The 17,312-nt window shown below is 41.0% G+C and overlaps 1 protein-coding gene across 10 annotated transcripts in view; it reads left to right on the top strand.

Moving 5' to 3' along the window:
- Nucleotides 1-17,312, top strand: part of SYNE3 (spectrin repeat containing nuclear envelope family member 3) — a 78,495-nt gene that overhangs the window by 43,290 nt on the left and 17,893 nt on the right. For 7 of the 10 annotated variants that reach the window (XM_074825040.1, XM_074825039.1, XM_074825042.1 and 4 more), the window contains 6 exons: nt 328-489; nt 1,206-1,369; nt 2,315-2,438; nt 2,614-2,769; nt 3,396-3,545; nt 5,142-5,180. In XM_074825040.1, coding sequence (XP_074681141.1) covers nt 328-489; nt 1,206-1,369; nt 2,315-2,438; nt 2,614-2,769; nt 3,396-3,545; nt 5,142-5,180 — 795 coding nt within the window. Of the gene's footprint in view, nt 1-327; nt 490-1,083; nt 1,180-1,205; nt 1,370-2,314; nt 2,439-2,613; nt 2,770-3,395; nt 3,546-5,141; nt 5,181-17,312 lie in introns of those variants that run through there. The other 3 variants (XM_074825041.1, XM_074825046.1, XM_074825047.1) reach the window with 3 other exon arrangements.

Below are 17,312 nucleotides of genomic sequence, written 5' to 3'. Positions count from 1 at the left end.
ATTTCTGATTCAGGGAGTATAAGATGTATTTAATATTGACTGGGGTATAAAAACCCCCACCATATTATTTATTCTGTTTCAGCTGAAAAGGAAGGAAGCTATTCTAGTGCTTAATGCCCCCCCATGTGGTTGAATTCAGGCCTGCAGGAGTTTGTAGGTGTTTTCTATGCCACTGATTCTAAAGGATAAAGTTTTTTGTGTCTCATTAACAGCTGTTTTTTTCCTTTTTGCCCATGAGATTCTGTGCCAGTAATCACAATGTTAGATCCGGTAATGAAACTGCTTTTTGTCTGTGTTTAGTTGCTAACATATTTTTATCATTTGTAGGTGATGATTCAGCAGAGTGAAGAGCACGTTCAGAAGCATTGGACATATAATGACAAGCTCTCTGACCTCCAGCAATGGATCACAGTAACCACGGAGAAGATTGACTCCTACCAGGGTGCTGATGGAGAGCAGAACACCGAGGGCAGGGTGGCAGACCTTGAGGTGAGAAAATCATCTTAGTCTAAGATGTTAATTACTCACTTTGCAGCATTCAGGCATTAAGGGCGGGGGTTTTCTAGTGAGGGTTTCCTGATTGGGGAGAGTAATGATGGTTTGTTCCTCCTGCGATAACTGTTGGTTGCTGCTCCCTCCCTGCTTTGCCCTGTGCTGTGGGATGTGGAGCTAAGTAAAAGACAGGAACAGTGAGAAATGGGTAAGAACTGTTGAGATGGATAAAGTATTATCAAAAGATAGGTGGTTTGAAAAAGAGTTCCTCCTGCTGGGGTGATCTCTGTGGACAATACCTACCTTTGCCTGTATATGTACTCATCAATACACTGAACATTATTACCCTGTTAGCTAACCCTATTCCGTGTTGAACTGAGCCGTTCCTCAGCTGCTAGCTTTTCCCCATGTAGCAATACTTTACATGCCAGATTCACTCTGGCAGGTTACTGCAGCTGGCAGCTTTTGCCTTCATACAGGAAACCAAGATATCTCATAAGAAGGCTACAGGAGGGGTGCATTGACAGCTTGCACTCTTTAAGTTTTGCTATCTCTTTGCAAGTATCCACAGCATTTTTTTTTTCCCGCTAGGTATTTTCTAGCTAGTGCCAACAGAATCAGCATAGTCCTGGACTGAATATGGCCTTCAGTCTGACATAGCCTCTGCTTTACCCAGGATACCTAGAAGTAACTGTAAGGGCTGTACATTTCAGAGATGGCTAGCTGAGTTTCCAGATAAGGAGATCCAGCTGTACCTTGTGGAAGCTCATGGCCAGCTGCTCATGGAGAATTCTTCCCCAGAGGAGACTGCCCATGTCCAGGCAGAACTGGATCAGCTGAAGGAGTCATGGATGTCACTGAAGGAGATGGCAGCTGGGTAAGTGTTCATGTACATCTTTCTCATGTCCCTTCAAGGGGATGCTCTTTGCTGCTATATGACCAGACACACTTGATGCTTTATGCTCTGTGCTCTGAAAGTCAAGAGCTATGTTACAATGCTAGGAGCAAGATGAGATTTTATTCAGTCATTTGTAAGCTGGAAATCATTACTTTTAAGAAAACCATTTTAGAGAATCCGGGGACCAGAGTAGCCTGTGAAGCTGCCTTTACCTCGTGGTTGGAGAACAGGCAGTATCTCCTTAGGACCTGAATCACCCTTCTACCGCCAGTCCGTATCAGGAAATAGGACATAGGCTGGGTGACTTCTGCTGTTCTGCCTCACCTTCCTGTTCTCCTTGCTGTCTGATCTGGAGATACCACCAAGGAGGCTATATCTGCACTGGGTTTTGTGCCTTGTGCAAGCCTGCAAGAGTATGAATAGCTAAAATCCCCTCTTAGCTGACGATGTGGGCTTAATTTATTTTGCCCTCACTGTGCATTGTCAAACTGCTGCTCATATTTTCGAGTCTGTATTAAAATTTAATACTGTGTGGGTATATTCATACATAGTGTCAGAATAGGCATAAAAATTGAATGACTAAATTGAGGAAGGCTTGATTATACTGCCTGCTGTTACCAGACTGGAAGGTATATTGTCAAGGTAGGATTTCTTTTGGTCGCTCACTCCCCTGAATAAAAGAAGCCAAAATACTTGGAAATGTTAGAACTAGAGGACTGTGCTGCTTTGAGACACTCCTGTCTTGATCTTACTTTGTTAAAAAGATGTTGGAAATAACTTGTAACAGTACTATTAATAGTAATAATAGTATAATAATAATAGTGCTATTTCACCAGAGGTGTCCCCCATAGCCCTGGTCAAATTGTGGATGTCTCATCATTAGATGTTTCACTGAACTGATGTCTTCGGTTTTGTGTTTTCAAGTCTTCTCAAAAAGTGGCAGTTAAATAGACCAGTGGCTGACAAGAAGAAAAGAGCATTTGTGGACAGCAGATGGATGTCTGGACCTGCCTTCCATCTTTTAGACGTAGAGCCCAACCATAAGCAGGTGAGAGGGGGACTCTGTATCTGCCATCGTATTAGCTTCACAAGAACAATTTTATTGGCTTCATCTGATACTATGGGTTACAAGGTTGGAGGTTAAGATCTTGCAATCAGGGCTTCAGAGGAAACATCTGACACAACAGTAAGGGCTTTTTTGTTCCTGTTGTTCTGTAACCTAGGAGAGGATAGGAGAAGGGCAAAATACGAGCAGCCACTTGAAGCTCCTACGTGACTTTGAAGAGTGGTTACAAGGAGAAAACACCAAACTGACCAAAATTGTTGCTGTGACTTCATCTTCCACAGAGGAAATTAAGGCACGTCAGAGCAAACTGGAGGTTAGTTTTCAGGGAATGAAGGTGAAGACAAAGATTGCAGTAAGTGCAAATTCTTTCAGAATTAAAAAGAAAAACAAACACCCCCAACCAACCAACAAAAAACCCCACAAAACAAACCAAAAAAACCCTAACATTCAAACACTACGCTCTTGGCTTTAGGAGACTCTAGAGTAGATGAAGCTTGGGAATTTAGGACAAATATTTCACCCATTCTACTAAGAAAGGTCTGCTAGAGCTGGAGTGATAGAAGGGAAGGGAGCAGCCTGGCATCTAGCTGTTGGACTGGACTTTTCCAGTGTGGTATGGCAAAGGTGTTCATTAAAAGAAGCTGATAAAAATCATTGTCTGGTATTTGGCCTCACTCTTTCTCTTTTTGTTGAATATAGCCAGATGCAATGACAATGGATGCTGTAAGAAAATGAACAAACAGAAATATCCAAGGCTACAGGAGTCCTGTGGATGAGTGGACCCTTTTATATCATTTCAGGCCAAAAAAGTGATAACAAATAGTCTATTCCAGAGTACCTAGTAGTTTGATTTAGTACCACTGTTCTTTCGAATGCTAGGTTTAAAAAGTGGGGCCTTCTTGAATTTTGAGTTGCTGCTGACTTTGTCTTTGCCTGCAGGAGCTGCAATCTCATGTGCCTTATGGTCAGCATCTCTTTGAGGACCTTCTTCATCTTCATCCTGTCGTTGGAAACTCTGAAGATCTGGAGGACCTGCGGTACCGATGGATGCTCTACAAATCTAAACTGAAAGAGTCCATGAGTTCACCGGTAGGTGACAGCACTCAATTCACAGTTGCTGATCTCTGCCATTGCTCTTTTAGGCTGCTTCACATTGCTAGTCATAATTCAACAGTAGATGTGTGTGTGTCTGCTTAATTAAAACCTCCGTAATGTAAATGCCATCAAAGACAGAACAAACATAGCAATGTTTTAAACTGAAAGAGGGTAGATTTAGATTAGATATAAAGAAGAAATTCTTTCCTGTGAGCGTGGTGAGACAGTGGAACAGGTTGCCAAGACAAGCTGTGGCTGCCCCCTCCCTGGCAGTGTTCCAGGCCAGGTCAGACGGGGTTTGAGCACCCTGGTCTAGTGGGAGGTGTCCCTGCCCATGGCAGGGGGGTTGGAACTAGGTAGTCTTTAAGGTCCCTTCCAATCCAAACCATTCTATGATTCTATGTAGTTATAAATACAAACACAAATATTCTTGCATTAAAATAAGAGTTGTACGCTATCTTTTTCCTTTTGTAAGCAATGCTCAGAATATTTCTTAAAATGATTCAAAACAGAATGACAATTTGCTGTTGTCAAAGGTGCATGCAGTTGGGAACTGTGAGATGTTTGTGTGTGTGAATATTTTGGATATACACACAGTTCTGGGCGCATGGATTTTTAGGGTTTTTTTTTGCTTTCTCCACACGACTTTCTTCATTGTATTATTTTTTGATAGTTCCTGCAGTAAGAATATGTTTACTGTTCATTATTTGTGCCTCCTGCTGTGAGACAGGGTGATTAGAATAGCCACTGACTGAACTAATTCAGAAAGTAACTGTGCACAGAAGGACCTAGTCCTTTTTGAAATTGTCTTTATGTGCTAAGGATTTGGAATGAAATAAAGAGGAAGTATTTTAATGCACGAACCAAATGATTAAAGAAGTTAACAAGTTGTTAGATATAAGACATGCTAAAGGATGACAGAATTCATCCCCATATATAAGATATTCCAGGGCATGCTAAAGGTATTCCCATGTTCTTAGTGTAAACATACATAATTAAGATTTTTCTAGTTTAACTACTTACATTATGGGTTCAACTTCAAGATACCTTAATTGGAGGATTAGACTGCAGGTGTGCATTTGGTACTTTCTGTATGCAAGTGCTTTGGAAGGTATCTGAACTCCACCTAAAATTTGAGGTACCTGAAAATTTTCTCATTTAGGAAACCTTGTCTTCAAATCCAAGCTTACTTAGAATACTGTAGAGTGCATGGAAGGTAAGCATGACCTCTGTTAATAAAGAGTTTATTTCTAAGAATTGTTTGCCATTGATTGTAATGAGTTATGCTTTGTTGACCAAAACCTTGTGTAAGCAAGCATGAATACAGTCAATAGGTGTCAGTAAAGTCAAAGCTATTGCTGGGAGAGCTGCTCATCTGATTCAAATGGTCAAGAACCTGAAAACATATCAGCTTTCTGCCTAATGTGTGTTTAAAAGCTCATTAAAAAAAAATCTCCTACTGGTTCACTCTATCCAGGTGACCATGAATTTGAAAGAAACATCCCCTGTGAAGTGAATACTCATTTATAGGCTCCAGTCTCCACTGGGATCTTAAGTTCATGCTGCCTTTTTCTTTTTTCTTTTAAACAGAGTCCTGGATCTTCAGAAGAACCAGACACATTCAGAAAGGTATGACAGTTTCCTATCATTAAGCTAAAAAATGTTTAATCAGACATTTTGCAGATAATTATTTTAAATTAAACTTTTCTAAATATTATTGAGATTAATTTGCTTATTAAGAGCCTCTCTTAAAGAAGTTTATTTTCTCCAGATTTTAAAAGGAAAAATATTACAGAGTTTTAACTCTTGAGATATGCTTACTGTATCTCTAGAAGCTAAATATCCATCTCCTAGGAAAGCAGGGGAACTGGTTTTTAACATCTACATGCTATATGAACTTAATTAATTTTTCAAAAGAGACAAAGGAAGAGCCCAAATCTCTCTAAAGGATTTAGGGGCCAAGTCCCTAAAATAATTTTGAAAATGGACTTCTAATTCTTTAGGCACTTCTGAAAAAAATTGCTCTGGGTCATTCAGCCAATCTTCTTCCTAATGCAGAACAACACAGAAAGTCAAGAGTTTTGTCTCATGTTATTAGACTAGTCGTTATTCTAAGCAGCAGAATTCCTCCTATGAAGGATTTTCTTTTGGAAGTGATGACATAAGAAACAGAAGCAGTACAGGAGACGATAAGGAGAAGCTTAAAGAAAACAAAACGCTGCCAGTTTCTTGTTAAACCCGAACAGCATTTCTGATCCCATTTTCATAAAGTCAGCGAGTTTTTCTGTTGACCTGAGCAGTGTTGAACTGAGTCTTTTCTTTTTGTCACAATTTGCTTTGTTTACAGACACTGTTAGCTTCTACTTTGTACTGTGATCTCACTTTCGGTTTGTTTTCAGAAGGAATAGAATAAGGCTTTATTTGCCCAACACAAAGTAGATTGGATGAATAACATGTTGCAGGAACATAATTGCATAATCATCTTAAGGTAAATCAAACCCTTGATTTCTCCAGTTGCAACGTCTCTTTAGAAGAGACCAATGTTTAAAGGGTGCAGTACAGTGCGCTTCTGGTATGGCCAGAAATCAATTTCCTCATTCCAATGACATATTCCTCTGGTACTCCACATTTGAGTAACATCTCCAGTATTTTTCCCCAGTGGAATACCGACCAATTTAAGGTAGTTTTCACACATCCCCTGAAGAGTTTTGGCCGCAGTTCACCCTTCCTGAAAACCCCCAAAGAGTTTCTGTTGTTGCCTGTCTGGCTCAGCATTTGGTACTGTTGGTCATCCAGTAAAGTCACCAGAGTTTTTCAGGCTGGAAAAACAATATGACACTTTAATACTTGGTGTAGAGGCAGCCAAACACTTAGTAGCGCTGCTTTTCCCTAGAAGAGGCCTAAAGGGATATTCTGGAAGACCAACCACGGAATTCTCTGCTTTTTTGTCGATTGTAGGGGAAGACAAAACAAGAAGTCTAGGCATAAGCACATCTCCACTGCACAATTAGATATAATTTTTTAATTCATCTGTCCCACCTGTCTCAGAGTAGGTGGTATTTATTCTTCCTTAACTTCTCCCAAGGAAACAAGTCTTCAGTTAATTTTCAAGGATATTGGAATAACATAATGGCAAGCAGCAAACGTTTGTCAATTAGGCCTACAGGAAGAGCACAATATAAAGCATTCTATGAGTTTTTAATAGCTACTGAACACAAACAAAGAGAAACAGCTCAGGAAGGAATGAAGAACTGAAATACCTCATAAGCATGAAGGAAATGGCTCCCATTGCACCAAGTGATTTGCAGTTTCCCTTCAGCCAGTACAAATGTTGCAGTAATTTACACCTTGCTCACTTCAGTGTGATTTTGCTGACTTCAGAGCATTCATTCCCTATTTAAACAGTGTCACTACAATGAGAATCCAAGTGTTGTAAGCAGAGGTGTCTTTTTTCCATTCAGACTAAGGCTTTTATCAGGATGTGAGCCTGTGGTGCCATAAGATTGTTGAGCACCACTTAAGAGAACCAGAAAATAATGTTGATCCCTTTTGGGTGCGTTGCTGTTCAGGCTGAGAGAAGAGGAAAAGCAAACTAACTGCAGAATTCGTGGCTTTACAGTTTCTTTTAAATTCATATTTAACACCTAAAGTGTGGCTAGAAATTCCAGAAGGATTAGGGAGAATATTTTTGTATGATATGAATATCCTTTCAAAACCCTGATGAAGGAAACAAACTACCGCAGAAAGTACACATGATTGGGGGCTGCATCACTGTACTTGCAACATCCAGTGAGTCTGCATGCAATGGGATCAGGTTATCTAATTTGTCAGCTCCCTCATGATTTTGGGTCACACAAAATCAGCAGAGGTGAGAGAATTTCAGCTATTTTTGGACTGATGTCTGCTCTCTGCAACAGAAGGTCCCTGGTGACTCTGCTTGTCTCTCCTGTTTGAACTGTGAATATTTTGCAGCAGCAGCAGATCAACCTGGAGAAGGGAAAGACCCAGCTGCAACCAGTCTCATTCCATTACCTTCTGTTTTTATTCCGTTTCTAGCTTGCATCACCAAATGTTGGGCAGAATAGAGCCTGCTCCATGTATATTAATGTGCTTTTTTTTCTGATCATTCATCCTTTGCTGAGGGCATGCCCCCTAGCCACTGGTGCCCTTAGGAACAGTATGGGCTAATGATTGTGATGTGAGCAACTTCTTGTTGATTAACAAAAAACAGTTGCAGGAAATTGCACTGGCTGCAGTGAATTTTTAGCAGGTGCCAGTGACAGGGCAATGTAGATGGATATTTCTGCAGGGCACCTAGCACACTCAAAGACATAATCAAGCAAATGCTCAATAACTATGATAAATGTTACTTTCAAAGGTTGGCTCCCAGCTACCTGAAAATAGTCCATGAGCATTCTTAGCATAAATAGGAAGTCAAAGGCTCATTATTTACAGGTCTAGGTAGCACTGTTTGATTTATTTTCTTGAGTGCTCAGAGTAATTACACTTCCTTGCTAAACAAATGATTCTGGCTTTATTGTTTGTACAAACAAAATAGTTGGGATTCATTACATCAGTGGTCAGCTAATTGCTTCCTTTGAGATTCTGCTAAGAGTAATCTCCTATAACACAGAAGGAATGTGTAATTTAATCTTACTTAGAGACACCATTGATCAGGAGTCAATCAAATTAATGCAGTCATTCAGGAAACTGTGCAAAGCAAGAGCTGCCATAGCTTGCTAGAAGGAAAACAGTAATGCACTCTGCTCTGCCCAGGTGCAGGTATGACAAGAATTCTTCATGGCAGAAAGTCACATTACAAAAATGCACAGCATCGTGTGTACATGCCTGTGTTAGTGGTGCCTCTCTATTGAAAGTACATGGCCTGTTTGTCTTCCTGAAGTCCTGCTGTGTGCTAGCCACTTGGAATCTTCTGTACAATTACATTCTTAGTAAAATGGAAAAGACTCATTAAAAGGTATCTTTCCCTCAGTTTTCAATATCTGTTTTATAGATATAGAGAATATGTCTTCGTATTTTTCCCATCACAGAGCCTATAAACCTGTGCCTACCTGCTTTAGAAATTACACCATGGTCCAAACACAGGAAGAAGGGCATCTTACCATTCAAAAATAGCAGATAGACTTATTTTCCCTCAGCAGTGATGTTTGTTCAGAAAGGAAACTTAGGCAAAAAAATAGAAAGCTGAAGAATCCTGGCTGCCTCTTCCTAACTCTGACCTACTGTTAAGTATTCTGTGACAGACAGCATCATCCCCTTACTTCTGCAGCAGGCCCACGAGCTTCCCTTCACGTTACTGCACCTGTGAGACTGCCTGCCTGTCTGCTCTTCTTTCTGTAGGTTTCGTGTTGTTTACCAGTCTACGTTACAGCTTTCCCAAATGCTAGAAAAAAGGGACTCTTTGTTTGTCTTTTATCTGGTTCTGCCACTTCTATGCCTTGCCAATGCTCTTCCTCTACAGCAGTGCTGGTGCAAGATGGAGAAGACATCTTGCTTCCCAGGACACCTTGTTACTTTCTGTTAACGTGGTATTAGCTAGGTATGTGGTTGGTGGTCCCTCCTTTTTTTGTTGAAAAGATGCATCCTTTAGTAGCCTACCATGTTGTGAAGTATTTGCAGATTTTCACCAGTGAGATACCTTAGAATGATTTTTCTCAGCAGATAGTTTTACCTCCTAATTAAAAGGTAACAAGAGAGAGATTTGTTGACCAATAGCAGAATGAAACCGATTTCCAGTATATACTTGAAAAATGTTTTTAACACTACTGTAAGAAGCACGGTAGGCAATAATCTTGTAATCAATACTTCAAATTGTATATGTATTAGTTTTTTTAAAAGTAAGCCATCACATTTTTAAATTATTTAAATAAAATGCAAATCATATTCAAATTACATATGGTGACTGCTGAAGTTTAAGAAAAGTTTAATCTTGACTTTAGAGAAGTCACTGGTAAAGCAGCTGGAAACATACATTGTTGATGTGATAAACCAGCTTTTGGTATCAGTAGCTTCTCCTACAGGTTCCAGAACATGTCTTTGTTTCAGTTTTTTTTCTTTCTATGTCAAATTTAATTAGTTAACTTCAAATTGCAAGGCTGAGTGGAAGCTGGAAATTGGGAGAAGTTGTTTTACTTCTCTGCTTTCCTGAGTAAATGTACAACACTGGTGTCTTCTACTAAATTTCAGATACATGGACTGAAAAGTCATCCAGCTACTAGCTGCCGGTAACTCTTCTTCTAAAAGTAGTGCAGCATTGCTCTTAAGTAGAAAATATATTTATTGGGATAAATTGCATTGCTTATGAGTGTATTAAAGCTGGTAGAGTATTCCTGTGTTTTTAATTGAATTCAGTTAAATTCAGTGAGCAGCTCAGCCCCTCACAGCTGCTCACTCTCCCCACAGTGGGATGTGGGGGAGAAGTGGTAGGGTAAAAGTGAGAAAACTTGTGGGTTGAGATAAAGGCAGTTTAGTAAGTAAAAGAAGGAAACAAAACCAAGGAAAGCAAGTGATATAAAAAACCCCCAGTGGCTCATCACCAGCAAACCAATGCCCAACCAGTCCCCAAGTAACAGCATCCTTGGTAAAACTCACACTCACACATCCCCAACCCCCCGACCCCAATTTTTTTTTTATGACCATAATGCCATATGGTATGGAATATCTCTTTGGTCGGCTGGGGTCAGCTGTCCCAGCTGTGTCCCCTCCCAACATCTTGTGCACCCGTGCCAGCCTCCTCACTGGTGGGGTGGGGTGAGAAGCAGAAAGGGCCTTAACTCACTGTTAGCACTGCTCAGCAAGAACTAAAACATGGGTGTGTTATCAACATTTTTTCATCACAAATCCAAAACATAGCTCCATACAAGCTACACTTGAAGAAAGCTAACTATCCCAGCCAAAACCAGTACAACTGGTTTAAAAACCTCTTACCCTCTTCTGAACCTTTTGTAAATACTTCACTTATGACACTTAAGAAACTAAGAGTAACTCATTGCCTGCTGTTGGATATGAAAATGTGCTTCAAAATTACCTCACTGGAAGTTTGACTTTTCATTTTCTTGTAACATGGAAGTACGATATTTTTAGCTACCCATCCTACCTACCACTTTACTAATCTTCCACAGTACTTCCTAACTTTTATCACATATCAAACACTTTCCAGATGAAAGTTGTTTCCACTACTTATGTGCTGAAGATGTGATTTTTTTTTCTGCTTGCTTAGGCCTGGAGAATTCTAGAAATCAGTGCTACTTTAACAGATCAGGCTGTAGCCCTTGTCCTGTGGCATGTTTCTCCTAAAAGCATGTCATGTTGTATATGCACACAGAAGCTAACCTTTATAAATCCATTTGTGTCACAGTAGCATATGGCACAGTATTTAAGTTCTAAGTGACTTTGCAGCAGAAAGTCTGAAGTATCTGCCATATGTGACTGCTGAAATCTCAGATACAAACTCCTGACTTTTCCTTGTTTTCTGTTTCTTTTAAATGAAACCTTCATCAAAGATTCTAGTTTATCATCCAGCCATGTTGAGGTACTCCAGAATCTGCCCTAAGGGAGAAAACAAAGCCTGTAATTTGCCAGTATACTTACTTATTTATGTACATACACTTATGCTCTCCAGAATTGAAAAGAACGTTAAGGTTGCAAAGTCAAGCAATCTGAAGATAGAAAATGTCAGAGCTAAAATTGCTTGTGTGACCTCAGTTAACCTCCCTTCAGCACATTCATTCTGGTAGCTCTTTATGAGATGGAGAATGATAAGCACAGGACTCAGAAGAGTCCCAACCATCCTTACTCATTCCTTGCTGCCGGTTGCCTAACCTGGGAAGTGTTTGCATTTAGGAAAGTACAGTTCTGAACCCAGTGGCTCACTGTCCTTTTGCAGAGGCCACATAAACTCTGACTGACAGTAATCAACTCTTAATTGCTGCTGTGGTGTATAGGAATGAGCCACAGCTTTGCCCAAGAGCATGTTGGATGCTCAGTTCTATGGCAACAGTAGTGACCAGCTCCCCCAGATTATTTCGTTTTTGAAAAGACCAGCTGTGATTTGCAGTATGTTGTTTATCTTAGAGAGGGATGCTCGTGGCTCTGAGTTGAGAACTGATGAGGAGCCCAGCTCCAAACTATCTCACATTGAGGTAAAAACCCAATTTGCTTTAGTTTGAGAGAGCAGCCTGTGCTTCTCCTGGAACTGATCTCTTGTTGGCAATAACCTGCCTCTGTGAGTGGCAACTGAATTAGTACCCGGTGGGATCTCAAGTGGCAGAAGTCCAGGGCCTCTCAGAACCAAAATATCACTCATAAGGCTTTACCGAAAAAAGTGATGATGCTTGATGATGGCATGCTCCTATTCAGAATTAAAGGGACGTATGGTAAGCTGCTGTTGCAGCCTTCCTGGCAGCTCTGTTTATTCTCAGAGGAATAATGAAGTGGTAGAATTCATACCTATGTAGGTGATTCTTTCCAAGGCCTGTCTGTTCTTCCTATTAAGGTGCACTTCCTCTGTCCCTATTGCTATAGTTTAAGCCCATTATGTTGTGATCTTCCCACTGTGGAGAGAGGCCTGAATTCATCCTGCCTAAGCATTTAACTCAGGGGTTTACAAAATCATGCATGGTGCAGAGAGTATAGACGCGGGTTGACTCTCCATCTCTTCCACAAGAAAGAACTAGGGGTCAGGTTCAAAGCTAACAAAAGGATTTGTTCTCCATGCCAGTTGGTTGACCTGTGGAACAGCTTACTAAAGGATATTGGGGACTTTGTGTAGTTTGTATAGGTGCAAGAGGAAACTAGACAAGTGTCTGGAAGAAAGATTCACTGAGTGTTGACTAGACGGACAAGCTACATCAGGGTCAGGAAGCTGCCTGAGATGGAAGCAATTAGAGGCTGAGAATATTAAGGAGAAAATATTTATGCTTGCTTTAGTACCTACGCATCTGTGCCGACTGCTGTAGAACACAGGATACTTGGACTGGGTACAGCACTGGTATGAAGCAGCATGGCTGCTGGGGTCTTTGTGTAGTGTCTGTCAGACACTGTGGCATTGGGCCCTTTATCCATGGAGAGAGCAGGAGTTTTCAGGCAGCAGTGCATTTCCCAGGATAGTCTCTCAGTGAAATGCTCTAAGGTAAGAGGAATGAGTTCAGACTGAATTTCTTTCTCTGCTGGATCACTGATTCAGTGGTGCAGGTATGATTTTTGTCAGGCATGCTGGTGACATACAAGCAGCAGCAAAAATGCACTAATGAGCATGGCATAAGATGTTATATTCCTCTGCTCCCTCAAATAGCAAGATTAACTGTGTGTTTTCATATATCCTGGAACGTGGTCAATAGCAAACCAGGGAGTGCACTGATTTTTAGTAAAACACTTCAGCAGCTTACACAGGAATATTATGTAGCAAGTTCTAAAGTGCTTTTCTGCTGTTTCCCATCCAAGTGATTTTTCATGGTGCATTTGGTAAGGAGTTATTAACTGCAAACAGATTTAAGTGCTGAGGACTCCCTAGATCTAAACCAATGCTTGTCATTCAAACGCCCCAACATGAATCAAGTACAAATGTGAATGTTCACAGCCAGTGCAGTTCATTTGGTAACAAGCATGCATTTAGCATTACACAAAACACAGCCGTCTACCCCTTGACAGTCCTTGCTTGTCCTGGTATTTTGAGGGAGAAGGGGGAGGACATTTATCCTTGATGGTGAACTTTAAAAGTATATTTTCTTTTTAAATGTCAACCTATTCCTTTTCCATGTGTGTTTCAAAAATGTCTCTGACACTTTGGCTCAATACCCAGGTATTCCAGCTGTTATTCTAAGATGGTGGAAATTAAAGTTCTGTTGACTTCACTGGAGCTTTGCCAGTTTTCCTCAGAGGAAGATTTGATTTCAGAATATTTTGTGGAGCCTAGATCTGACACACGCACTGCAGGCACTGTGGGTGCTGGGTAGTAGCTGTACTGATGCCAGTAGCTGGAGTGATTGGGGAAGGGGAATTCCAGTCTGTAGCAAGGGTTGTGGTTCCCACCTTTGATCTCATATGGAAATCAAATGTTCAAACTCTCTTTTGCAAAGGTAAGACTGTGTCAGACTGTCCTTTTCTAACCCAAAATGATGTGCTAAAGGGTTTGGAGTGTGGTCCTGACTCCAAGTAGATTTGTACAGCCCTGATCACTCTTGAGCCCAGCAGAGCAGAGGTTTGAACCTCATCCTCCTGAATTCCCTATTGGTGCCATAGTCTCAGGTCATCACAGCCTGAAAGCATCTCTCTCACAGCACAGACCTAAAAAAGCCTTGACATAGTCTTACTAAAATTGAAGTGCTGCTTTTTTCACACTTGGAGAAGGAGTCACTGCCCAAAACCTTGCCTGCTTTTTCCAACTGTATCATCTCCCTATTAAAAGTTACTGTGTCTCCTTCAAAATTTTCTATCCTTTAACACCTCTAGTAGTACTACCACCAAAAAAAAAAAAAAAAATCATATCACCAATTGTTCCAACAAGCACAAAGCCACAGAACTAATGTAGGTTTCATGTATACAAGAATCTGGGCATATAAGTAATGAATCCATTTGTAAGGGTATCTGCTGAACTCTCTGAATAAGTAGTTCGCAATCCTGACTTTATTTAGTTGTCTCTGTGCGTAATCCTGCTGCAGACGCTGAAGTTAATGGTAAATCTCCCATGGATTTCAGTGTGTGCAGGTTGGGGCCCTCATATATTAAGGGTTTATCATTGCAAATTTGCTGAAAGCACCAAACCCTTAGAGCTCCTGTGTGCCTCCTCTTCAGTCCTGCAGAGACATCATAATACCATGTTTGTGACAGCAGAGTCATTCCCATGGCAACAAATGGAGTCAGAAATGCAAGATTCTGACCTTGCTGTGTGATCAAACAAAACAGAGAAGCTGAGCAGCAAAGGCAAAAGTTCATCAAACACAAATGCCTATAAGCCCAGCAAGCAGGTGGGAGAGAAGCGACAGATAAAGAAAAAATATTTCTCCTTCTCTGAAGTTCTGCCCCCAGGCAAATGACCCTCCACAGATTTTTCTAATGTTAGGGTCTGCTATGATTAGCCTGAGTATCTTACCCTGCAGAAAGCTCCAAGGAGAGCAAACGATAGTGTTAATAAAGCCATTTCACATTAATTCTTTCTGGAGGATGAGCTTTGAAAAGCAATACTATTTTAAAGCTCCTTCCAGTAGATCTAAAAACAAGGCACTTTTAATAAGTAACATTTCAACCTCATCCCATTTCTTAGAGTTGCATTAATAGTCTTTGCTTTAGAGATCAGGACAAAGTCAGTGACCTGCTCTAAATCAAATGCTGGATTGGTAAAAGAATTGGGGTAGGAACAACATGAGTGGCTAGTTGGCAGTGTGGTCATCATAGGAAGGCAACGACAAACCTGAGCGACCATAAGACACCTGCTCCCTGGGCTGTGGCAGGAACAGAGATGAGGCACAACTGGAAAAGCTCACTATTTCCCACCAGTTCATAGGCAGAAGGAGATAACTGGGAAGACAGGTGTTCCAGCTGGTCTGGCAATGAAAGAATAGTTTCAGATTGAAGTAGCTTTCAAAAGCAGTGCTAAAGGATTGACAGCTGTAAAGCAAAAGCTTTAGATGCTGCTAGGAACACTAGCAGTCCTTCTCCCAACTGTGTCAGTGAGGGGTAGAGTTTGTGAGACTTCCAGATATAATGAACTATTGAACAGTCAGTCACAAGATCTTATCCGTTAACAACATCAGCATTAAGTCTTACTATGTCTTAGTGGTTTGAATTGTCCCAAGGCAAAGGTAACTCTATCTGATCTTCCACGAACAGAACTAAATCTGTTAACACATACAAACTTGTCATGGCTTCACCTGGAAAGGGCTTTTTTCCTTATACATGGGACACAATAATAAATGTATTTGTCATATTTCTGCATGTTATGGATGCAATTGAGAATTAAGAAGCGGTCAATGAAAACAGAAGGTGTCAGTGACAGTCCATTGGTTTATACTGATTATACCAAGGAGTGACTATTTCATGGCATTACAGAGACAAGTCCAGAAAGCTCTGACCAAGAGTTGTGGCTGCTGCCTTTATGCATAACGGTTTTAGCATTGACTATAAACACAGAAGTCCTGCAGGTTTTGTTCAGCCCATAGGCTGATGAAGTCCAGGGGAAATGAATGATTTCAGGTCAGGACTCCAGGACTAGAGAAGGGAAAGTCCCATTAGTACAGCTACTTATGCTTAGTGCTTTGGCTGGTGTTTGAGAACAGGTCACAGTAGGAGCAGATGACTCCTGTGGTGCAGCCAGGTTGGTGAACCTTTGGTTTTGTGGGTACCCAGGGAAGTTGCCCAGTGGTGCTTAAAGTCAGAGTCCCACTTACACCTTGACATGTACTCATTGCCCACTAACCACTGACAGTTCCAGTGTCCAGGGACCTACCTGAATTTTCATTGGCCTCAGTGAGTGATTTATAACTCAGATACTGCAGGCCAGCTGTTGCTCTGCTGCCTTTACATCTGCTGACAGTAATTAAATCTCATCGGCCATTCACTATAATGGAAGCAAACCAACTACAACAGAAGAAGGATTTCACAGCACAACTGTCTCATGATCTGTAACTGCAGCTACATATTTGCCTTCATAATTAATTCTGTAAGCATTTATACAGAGCTACAAGAGACTGAGAAATTTAGAAAGCAGTGGAAGGGATCCTTAAAAAATAGCAAAGGGTGTAATTACTTTCCTCTACCATCATTCTGCTCCTTAGCTTCTCTGCTGATGTTTCCCACAGACTACTCATGGTGGTGCTGTAGTGGGACAAAGGCATTGCCTGTTAAGTCAAGCATCCAGTAGAGGCCAGAAGCCCTAATTTTGCTGCAGCACTGACATTGCCTGTGGCGTGAACAAAGCAAGTTAACTTCCTCTTGTGAAAAATGTGGGTGTTCAGTGGATGTTCTGTGGATGTTCTGTGTTGATATTTGTGATGTAGGTTGGTACCTAATGTAGCTGCGTTAAGCATTATTTCTGTGTTCTGAGTATAAATCCATGTTTGATAAATTTAATGGATTTTGTTGAGAATTGAGAAATATTGAGCCTTCATTTTGAGGACTCCACTACAGATAGTTGACTTGGCCTTTTTTTTTGTGAAACATGTACAGTTCAGCTCATTGGCAGGAGATATCCAGGAATCTTGCCAGTGGAAATCTCACTTCTTAATTAATCTTTTCTGAATTCTGTAGCCCCAAATATGTTCTCTCCTGGTCATGCTAATCCAAATTAGAGTCATGAGTTTGACTGAGCTACTCTAGATTTGCACCAGCATAAAGAAAAGCGTAATGGGACTTCTTTGTGTGTCCCTTCCATGGCTGCTCAGCAATAAATGTGACTTTAATGTCTTCTTCACCGTCAGTGTTGTGTTTTCTCTCATTCTCTTGCATCACATAAAAGTTTAGGATGGGCCTGGTAAGGTGTAAGAGGTATTGAGGCAGGCTGCACTGCAGGGCCTTTTTTCTGACCTTGAGCCTCTTGCACCCCAAAGTCAAGATCCAAAGAGCACGTTGCAGCTGCAGAGATGACTATGAGCTGGATGAGCTGCAAACGAAGCTCCTTTCTGCTGACAGAGAGCAGAAGGCTGGCTCCTCTCTTCCAGGCATCAGCACTCTCATTTTACTGACAGAAGAGTTAGTAATGCAGACCTTCTGTGCCTTATGTTGGTGGTGAGGAGACCAGTCAGCAGC

This window comes from Strix aluco, chromosome 4 (assembly GCF_031877795.1).
Source record: "Strix aluco isolate bStrAlu1 chromosome 4, bStrAlu1.hap1, whole genome shotgun sequence".
Classification (NCBI taxonomy): Eukaryota; Metazoa; Chordata; class Aves; order Strigiformes; family Strigidae; genus Strix; species Strix aluco.
The sequence above is the reverse complement of the archived record's forward strand: the minus strand, read 5'-3'. Positions and strand labels throughout refer to the sequence as shown.